The sequence below is a fragment of the Talpa occidentalis genome, unplaced genomic scaffold (assembly GCF_014898055.3).
Source record: "Talpa occidentalis isolate TD23 unplaced genomic scaffold, MPIMG_talOcc4v2.1 talOcc4.7, whole genome shotgun sequence".
In the NCBI taxonomy this organism is placed as follows: domain Eukaryota; kingdom Metazoa; phylum Chordata; class Mammalia; order Eulipotyphla; family Talpidae; genus Talpa; species Talpa occidentalis.
Window position 1 is genome coordinate 106,971,743 of NW_023605083.1, and position 8,974 is coordinate 106,980,716.

General features: G+C 60.0%; 1 protein-coding gene across 2 annotated transcripts; it reads left to right on the forward strand.

The window, feature by feature from the left end:
• The first annotated feature begins 381 nt into the window (after positions 1–381).
• CA4 (carbonic anhydrase 4) lies at positions 382–8,312 on the forward strand. 2 transcript variants are annotated; one of them, XM_037494470.1, is made up of 8 exons: positions 382–450; positions 4,456–4,512; positions 5,471–5,626; positions 6,230–6,375; positions 6,499–6,597; positions 6,912–6,975; positions 7,130–7,296; positions 8,008–8,312. In XM_037494470.1, the coding sequence occupies exons 1-8, from the start codon at positions 393–395 to the stop codon at positions 8,200–8,202; spliced, it is 942 nt and encodes a 313-aa protein (XP_037350367.1). In that variant the 5' UTR covers positions 382–392; the 3' UTR covers positions 8,203–8,312. The 2 variants fall into 2 exon arrangements, with proteins under 2 accessions (XP_037350367.1, XP_037350366.1); XM_037494469.2 differs by lacking the exon at positions 382–450 and having other exon boundaries at positions 891–4,512.
• Positions 8,313–8,974: the final 662 nt, after the last annotated feature.

Here is an 8,974-nt window from a genome sequence, read left to right on the forward strand (position 1 = left end):
AGAAATGGGGCCCGCCTTGCGTGAGCCAAGTACCTGGCCTTGTAGCCGGCCGGTTCGCGAGAGGAGACCAGGTGTGCGATGGGGGGCGGCGGGGGAGGGAGGGCGCCGCCCGGCCGCGGAGGGAACGCCCACGAGCGAGGCAGCCCCCAGCTCGGGGCAAAAGGTGTCGCGGCAGGAGGCAGGGGGTGGAGGTGGGGGCGCGGCCAGGGTTTCAGAGCGGGGACGGCACCGGGGGAGGGGAGCTCCGCCGAGGGGTGGAGCCGCTACCCGCGGTCCGGGCTCCCTCACGTCGCGGCTCCGCTATAAAGCCCGGGCGGACATGCTCGCTGCACCCCCGGCGGCCTCCGCGGCGCGCGACCCCCGGCTCGGTGGCGACTTGGCTCCCGCGCAGGATGCAGCTGCTGCTGGCGCTCCTGGCCCTGGCCGCCGCCCGGCCCTGGGTCCGCGCAGGTGACGACGCGGCTCGCCCCCGGGCCGCCCTCGGGTGCCCGCTCTGCGCCCCAGCCCGGGGCCCCTACCCGGCGGCGGTCGGTGCTCCGGGGCCGCGCGTCCGTCTGGGGTGGCGCGGGAGCCGGGCGGGCGCGGGCGCGGGCGTGCTCACGAGCAGCCCTGCGGTGCGGGGGAGTGTGTGCACGCGTGTGCGCGGCGGCGGGGTGCGCGCGGGGCCGGCGCCGGGGGCCGCGAGGGTGGACGCCGCTGAGGATGCTCCTCCGGCCGCCCCGACGCGCGCCTCCGCCCCGCGCCGCGTCTGGTCCTGCGCAGCGGCCCGTGGGTCGCCGCCTCTGGTGGCCGCCCCCGGCCCAGAGCAAGGGCAGCAAACTGGGGGGAGCAGGGCCCTGGCTCCCCGCTTCACACCTTGAACTCCTTATCCCCAGAGGGTGCGGCTCCCCTTCCCTTCCCGACCCCCGGAGCCTGGCGGGGGGCACTCGGGGACCCGAGGTCCCGGCAAAGCCGGTCTTTCCAGCCAGGGTGATTTTCGTTTAAAGATTAATGGTGAGCCCGAGCTCTTAATTATTCCTCTAGGTGGGAGGTAGCAGCAGAGGCGTGTTAATATTTGATAAGGCGCTGAAGGCCATTGTAGCGGCTGGGCACCCGGCTCCGGCGGGCATCGTCTCTGCCCTCTCCTCTGCAAGCCTCCCGGGATCACCCCATTTGCTCGTCCCCGGATAGATAGCCCTTCCAAGGTCTTTGGGGCGCGCAGGGCCAAATGTCCTCTCCAGGGTTAAAACACCTTCCTTGGAGTGGTGGCTGAGGGGTGAGGGTCCCTCAGCTGCAGGGAGGGAGTGTGCCTTAGCCCGGACTAAGTGGCTCCTAGGGGGTAAGGAATTGAGGGGCATCTTGCAGCAACTCCAGATCTTTCCTAGGAGGGGAGGAAAGAGAAAAGGGAGACGTTAAAAAAAAAAAAGAAAGAGAAAGAAAAGAAAACAGAAAAATGTACTTGGAGGATTGGGTGATGGAAACATCCTCAACATCTGGATTTAGAGAAACACCTTTGCGATTAATATAGCTGGGTTGTAGCTGCGTAGCCTTGGGGTAAGTCACTTAATCTCAGTTCTCTCACGTACAAAACAGGGATAAGAGTTCTGACTTCAGGTGTTATTTTGAAGATTTAGATAAGATAGTGGGTGTAAGTGCTTCTCCAAGTGCCAGAGTAGCACACTCAGATGCGGCAGAGGTCACGGCCGGGATGACTATCTCTGGCCAGCAGTCTCTGGCCTCGTGCAATCTGCTCCTCTTCAGAGCTGGGCTTTCTGACTGGCAGCTGGAAGAGATCCGCGGTCCTTCCTCCGCCCATTTCACCCCCCAGGGAGCCTGAGGCTGGAGAACCACCAGGCTGTACCCAGAAGTCCCCCAAGCGTCCCTCTGCCTCAGACATAGGAGGAGGGGAGAGGATGGTCAGTCCCTTCAGAGCCCAGGACCCCTGGCCAGGAGTTGCTGAGACTTTGCCCAGGGCATACTTGGGTTTTGCTGAGTTGGTTTTCAGGACCTCTCCCTCCCCCTGGAGTGGGAGGGTGGGGTGAGCAAGGTCCATCAGTGTAAACGTCTTCAGTCGGCTCTGAAGAAGGGGGATGGAGGGGGATGTTACTGGGTGGCTCCTGATGGTTGTTCGAGCTCTCACTCCACCCCTGGTCTGGGCAGGGGGACTAGGTAGAACCCGAGCTTGCAGTGGGGATCTACGGGTCGCCCCTGTCCTTCCAGGCTCTCTTGGATGTGGACTGGTAACTACCTGCAAGGGCAGACGGTTATGTTACCCTGCCACCCTTTGCCAGAAAACCAGCCTCTTACCATCACATTGATCTGACCCCTGGCCCTGTCTTTGTCAATGTGAAGTTTTCCTGATTCCTGTCTTGTGAAGAAGGTAGTTACAAGTGCATTCAGCTAAGCGGGTCAAAAGTCTCCGTGATTAAGACAGTGGATCAGAGGTCACCATTACAAACCCAGGAGCCGTGGCAGAGACAGGAAAGAGCACATTCCTAAGAAAAGCTCAGCCTGGACCATATGGGCCGTGGGGAGGCTGAGTGGGGGTTCCACCCTTCAGAGCCGCCTCCCAGGGACTCTGACTTATGCAAAGCTTTCCCTGGAATGGCTTCTTCTGGGGCCTCCAGTCCAGAGGAGGACCCGGCTCGACCATGGAGGCCCCTTCTATCTTTGGGTCCTCTGAGAGGTGAAGACACCTCAAGGGAGGATTGTATCACACAAGGAGCATTTCTCAGTGCAAAGGACATTTTATTAGTTGTCTCCTAAGCCCCTGGGTGTTTGGTGGCAGTTCCTTCTGTCTGAGGAAGAATGTGGGCTCAGAAAAATTAATGAACTCTGCTGGAGAGATTAGTGGAGATTAAACAGAGGCAGAGCCAAGACTGAAGGCAAGTGAATGGGCTCCTCTGGAGCTCTGCCCGCCTGCAGCGAGTGGGTGGGGGTGTCCAGGCCTGGGGACTGGCCATTCTAGGAAGACTCTTCAGGGACTGTCAGTCTGGAAAAGCAGCAGCATAGATGAAGCCTCTGACCCAGAGCTGGGAAACTCAAAAACCCCGGGTGGTTCTGAGGTGCCCACATGGCAGTGCCCTGTGGTGCCCACTTTCTTGTCCTCCAGTCCTCTTCCCTACTGAGAACCTGATGGCCCCAAGGCTCCCTCCAGACCCGGTCTGCACTCTAGGGACCCCAGAGAAGGTCCTGGCAGCCCAAGGAGGAGCCGCCCTTCCCCTCCACCCACCCCCAAGCTCAGCAGCCACCTCATACTGAGCAGAAGCTGTGCTTTTCTTAAGAATTTCCTCATCCGTGAGTTCTTTGTAACTTACTTCACTTCTCTCTGCCCTCCCTTCACTTTCATCATCTGTGCACTGACAAGAAACCAGAGGGATGGAAGTGAGGGGAAGGGAAGGACTTGTCAGGGGCTTTGCTGAATTCCACACTGCCTGAATCCCTCTATACCACCTCTCATTTAATCTTCTCTGCAGGCCGACGAGGTAGGTTCCATTTTACAGATGATAAAACTGAGGCTCCAAGACATGGAGTGACTTGCCCCGTACCCCCAGCTCCTAAGTGGGCCAGCCCTGGGTCAAATGCTTTGTCCACTTGCTGGAACAATCCCTTTCTTTTCCTTCTCTCAATAGACCTTAATGTCAGAGCAGGTTTAGGTTTACAGAAAAATTGAGCAGAAAGCTGAGCCCCACGTACCCCTCTGCCCCTGCACTTGCATTTGTGTGGCAGCTTCTTTGGAGATGCTGGTTCTAATCCTGAGGCAGAGCCAGGATTAGAATCTGAGTCTGTGGGGTCCAAAGACCAGGACGAGGGGGTGGCCGGGCAAGGAAAGAGGCCTGGCTCCTTCCCGAGGGCTCTGAGTCTAGCCAAGAACGGGGCTTAATAACATGAGCGGGTGTGTTCTGGGGCAGGGCCAGCCTGATCTCCATGGTTCCCATCAACTCTGGGTGGCAACCAGGCTGTCCACCCTTCCCTGGGGTGGCACAGCTGGAAGCTAAAACCCCTCTTCTTCCCCTTTATCCAGGGCCAGCTTCCAGGTTTGGGGGAGGGGGTGCATGGAGGAAGGGGAGGCGGATGAGTGGCAGGTGGAAAGTGAACAGCTCAAGCCCTGGGGAGAGCTGGTAGCCTCAGGGGCTGTCTGAGGCTGGCTGCTTGTCTGAGGGGATATTGCCCCGGGGCAAGATGACCGGTTGATTAACTATGGCTCAGGGACAGCAAGACCTGGTGGCTTCTGTCACATAAGTCCCCCATCCTTACACTTCCTTACCTCTCCCGCCCCGGGGCCTCAGTCCCAGGCCCCAGGAATGCGCTGTCCCCATCCAACCAATGGGGGCTCCGACTCCAGGATATTTCCTGCCTCTGGCCACCCCTGGGCACAAGATACAGAGCTGCTTATGTGCACAAACACATGTGTTCAGAGTAGGTGGGCACAGACCCTGCACACGTATGTGCTGGCCTCACACCCGTCTCTCTCAGCAACAGAGAAGTGGTGCTACGAGATTCAAGCCAAGGCCTCCAACAACAGCTGCCCGGGTGAGTGCTGTCCTGGGGACGCGCCTCTCTGCGAGGCGGGGACTGTCCAGGGTGAGGTGGATCCCCAGAGAGGGGAGGGCGAAGGCTGATGGTGGCCCCCTCAGGAAGGTATCGGTGCGGCACACACGCATGTGCACACACACTCCTGGTGCTCAGGGAGCAGGGGCTGCAGAGTGACCCGAGTCTTCCCTGGTACGGCCTGCTGTCCTCTCTGTCACCCAGAAAGCATGTGTTCTACGAAATAAGCCAGCAGCGCAGCCAAGGGGAAAATACATGTTCTTTCTTTTTTTTTTTGAGCTTTTTAACACGTTGTTCTTTTTTTACAACAACGCGGAATGCTGGCTCTACTGCAGTGCACCCCGGCCTGGCACCTGGATGGTCGTCCTTTGCACTTTTTACTCAAATGCTGTGTGTGTGTGTGTGTGTGTGTGTGTGTGTGTGTGTCACTGACTGCTCAGCTGCCTACCTGAGCCCCACCCGGCTGGGTGTGGGAGTCACCAGGGTGTGGGAGTCACCAGGGTGTGAAATGAGCTCCTGGAGTTACTTCTCTGCTGCAGACCTGGCAAGGTATCTGTTCCCAGGGGACTCCTCTGGGCAGCTTCCCTGTGCTCTCCCAAGCACCCTTGACCGCCTAGAGCCCCCGGGAAGCGGATTACCCAGCAGTGCCTTGACAGCCCAGCCTCTGGACGCTCTCACCCCGGAGCTCACGCCACCCACTGGCCAGCATGTCCCACCCTGCCCCACACCGCAACCCAACAGACACCCTTGGCTTTGTGCATGCGCGTGCATGTGCGTGCGTGCGTGTGCGTGTGTGTGTGTGTGTGTCTGAGGAAGAAGGCCCCAGAGCGCGAGGACAGAGCTCTGCATCCCCAGACCTTGCTGCCCGAGCTGGGACCCCCGGGCTGACCCAGGGGAGCCGGGCGCCCTGGCCGCTCAGCTGCCCTCCCTCCCTGCCCAGGGCCGGCCCAGTGGCCGGGGGACTGCCAGAAGACCCGCCAGTCCCCCATCGACATCGTCCCCGCCAAGACAGTGGTGAACCCAGGCCTGGGGTCCTTCTCCTTCTCCGGCTATGACAAGAAAGAGAAGTGGCCGGTCTCAAACAATGGGCACACAGGTGGGTCTCAGGCAGGAGGGGCCCCCCCGAGCTCCCTGAGGACTGGGAGGGTGCATCAGCCTCACGTCCGCCTTGGCTGAGGAGGGGCCGCCAGAGAGGGCTTTGGAAAGAAGGGAGCAAGAGCAGCAGGCTCAGTCATTCATCAGGCCAGTCTGGGGGTGGGGGAGGCTCTCGGAAAAAGGAACAACATGTGCAAAGGCGCGGAGGCGTGAAACAGCTTGGGGTGCTCGGGGAACTGCGCATGGCCCGTGTGGATGAAGGACAGAGTGCGGCAGGAGGGGCGGGGACCAGGCCCAGGGTCAGCCGGGCTGGGCCCAGGGGCAGGTCACCCAGGGCTCTTTGGACATTCCCCTGAGGACACCAGGGCACCATTCAGGGGGGCGGCAGGGGAGGAACCGGGTAAGCTGCCTGTTTGGAGCAGTGGGGGATGTGCAGAGGGAGAGGCTGGCAGGGAGTGGGGGGGCGCCAGGGAAAGGTCAGGGCCTCTACCACTCCGTCTAGGCCTGGGGAGGGTGGGAGGTAGAGAGAAGGCCCTGCCTGGGTGCAGCTGGGAAGGCGAGGGGAAGTGAGTGCCAGGATCCTGCCTCTCCTCGCCCCCTCCAGTGATGGTGTCGCTGTCCAGTGATATCACAATCTCTGGGGGAGGCCTGGCCGCCCAGTACCGGGCCACGCAGCTGCACCTGCACTGGTCCGAGAAGCTGGGTAATGGCTCGGAGCACAGCCTGAATGGGAAGCACTTTGCCATGGAGGTAAGGGCCCCTTCCTGGGCCAGCGCCTTCCCTGGGCTCTGAGTGACCGCCTTTGGGCAAGGAGGGCGCCCAGCCCCCTCACAGGTCTTCTCTCCATCCCTCTCACGCCCCGCCTCCCACCAGATGCACATAGTCCACGAGAAAGTAACAGGGACATCAAAGAACAAGAAGGAAGTCCAGGACTCCAAAGATGATATCGCGGTGCTGGCCTTCCTGGTGGAGGTGGGATCCCCATCTCTCAGTTCCCAAAGAAGCCAGGTTCTGGGGAGCTGCTTTTTAGGAGTCAGAGACCTGGGGTTCCAGCATGGTGGGAGGGGGCTGGAAAGGCCCTGACTTCCCCTCTGCTTCTCAGGTACATGTACACCCCGAGGTGGGGAACCCAGAACCTTTCCGGGCCTCAGTCCCAGAAGCTGGCTGCCCTCCCCACCCCAGATCAGGAGAGTGAACTGGTGGTGACCCAACCCCCCACCGCCACCAGCCCCCTCGCCCCCCCCCCCCCCCCCGTGCTTCTTAAGCCCTTTCCCCTCCTGTTCCAGGCTGGATCCAAGAATGATGGCTTCCAGGCCCTGGTGGATGTGTTGCCTGACGTCTCCAAGCCCCGTGAGTGAGGATGAGAAAGAGGGGAGGCTGGAGGGAGAAGGAGGGAGGAGACTTCTTCCCGCAGAGGAAGGGCTGGGTGGTGGGGCTCCTGGGCTCTCGGAATGAGGTCCTCAGGGGACCCCACAACGGATGGCATCCTGACCCTCTGCTCCAGACAGTCAAACCACGATGAAGAAGAGCATCAGCCTGTTCGACCTGCTCCCGGAGAAGGAGAAGCTGGAGGCCTACTTCCGCTACCTGGGCTCGCTCACCACGCCCGGCTGCCAGGAGAAAGTCGTCTGGACTGTGTTTGAGGAGCCCATTAAACTCCAGGAAGAGCAGGTACCCAGGACATGGCCAAAGAATAGGCTGCCACTGCCTGGCTCCCCAGAAGCCATCCCTCTGGATCCCCCAGGGGTCGCTGGGTGGGGGTGGGGTGCTCCAGAGAGCTGAGTTCCATTGATTGAATCCATTCATGCCCTGGGGGGACAGACACAGCCGGTCCCAGCTGTCCCCTCCTGGCTTGAGTCCGGCTGGAGGGGAGGCTGTGCCAGTGGTCAGAGCAGGCGTTCAGGCTGCCTCCTGCCATGGTGGAGGAGGGGCCAGCTCTGAGGGCAAAAAGAGTATTTCCTGGGCCAGTGGGGTCAACATCGGCAGGGACTAGCCAGACTCCTAATTCCCATGTCTCCCCCAGACCAGTGGAATCTGAAATTCTGTGGGTGGGGCCTGGCCATGGGGTCACCACACGCCCCAGGAGATTCTGCTGCATGTGCAAGCGTGGTACCCACTGTAGTGCAGCAGTCGGGATCATAGGTTCTCAAAGCTGTGACGGGGCATTCACGTGGCCTGAGGAAGCTAATGGGAACTGAGCCCCCGCCAATGCCAAGCACTTTATATCCCTTATTTTTTCATTTGCACAAATACCTGAGAGGTGGGGCTTCTAAGGCCCTTACTAATGAGGGCTCAGAGAGGCCAGTGACAGGCTGAGGCCACACAGCAGGGAGTGCAGCTCCACCCGCTGCCCCTCTTCACCAAGCCCTGTTCCTTCCACAGATCCTTGCGTTCTCCCAGCATCTGTACTACGATGAGCAGAAGAAAATGGCCATGACAGACAATGTCAGGCCCCTGCAGCACCTGGGACAGCGCTCAGTGTTCAAGTCCCAGGCCCCAGGACAGCTGCTGTCCTTGCCCTTGACCACCCTGCTGGCCCCCACACTCGCCTACCTGACTGTTGGCTCCCTCCGATGATGGCTCGCTTCGGGACACTTGACCTCTGACTCCGCCCTCAGAGGACTTAGCCCTTGGTTCCTTAAGCTTCCAAGTTTTGATTTTGATTTGGTGATTAAAATATGGGTATATTTTTGGAGAAAACTTTCTCAGATCTCTTTGTAGTTCCCACAATTTCTCTGCCATGTTCTCCTCAACCCACCCCTGTTCCAGGGTAGAGGCCTTAAGGCCTGGTGATTCCTTCCAAGCAGGGACACTAGGCACCCCATCACCCCACTTTGCCAATGTCCTCTCTCTCCTACTTTGAGAGATGCAGGAAGCACCTCAGAGCTTCAGTGGCGGTGAAAGCCAGAGAAACTCCAGACCCACCTCTTCATTATGCAACGGGGAGCTGGAACACAGGATGGAGAGGCCTGAGGCTGGGAGGCGGCGGCAGAGCCCACTGAGACCCCCAGCCTGATGTTTCGTCCCTGCCCTAGAGGACCGCGTGCAGGCACTGTGTGGGTGCGGTCTAGGAGAGGCGGCCACGGGATGTTCACTTATTCACTCAAATGTTTCTTGAGCATCCTCCTGTCCACTGAGAGATATGACGCCTGGCAGTAAGGGCCAGAATGGGCACAGCCTGTCCAGGGCACAGGGCTCTTGCCTCCTCCCCATGCTCTGCCCACTTCCCTGCACCTGGGAATGTGGTCGGGAATAGACAGACAAAAACACCTGCCTTCCTGGAGTTTGCTTCCCACGGGAGACAGGCCGCATGTCAAACAGGCCGTGGATATTGTGTCAGAAGCCAACC

Coding starts and splice junctions, on each gene's coding strand:
- CA4 (XM_037494469.2), top strand. CDS start 4,284: ATGCGCTGTCCCCATCCAACCAATGGGGGCTCCGACTCCAGGATATTT. Junction 4,513..5,470: donor CTCCAACAACAGCTGCCCGG/GTGAGTGCTGTC, acceptor CTCCCTGCCCAG/GGCCGGCCCAGTGGCCGGGG. Junction 6,976..7,129: donor GCCTGACGTCTCCAAGCCCC/GTGAGTGAGGAT, acceptor CCTCTGCTCCAG/ACAGTCAAACCACGATGAAG.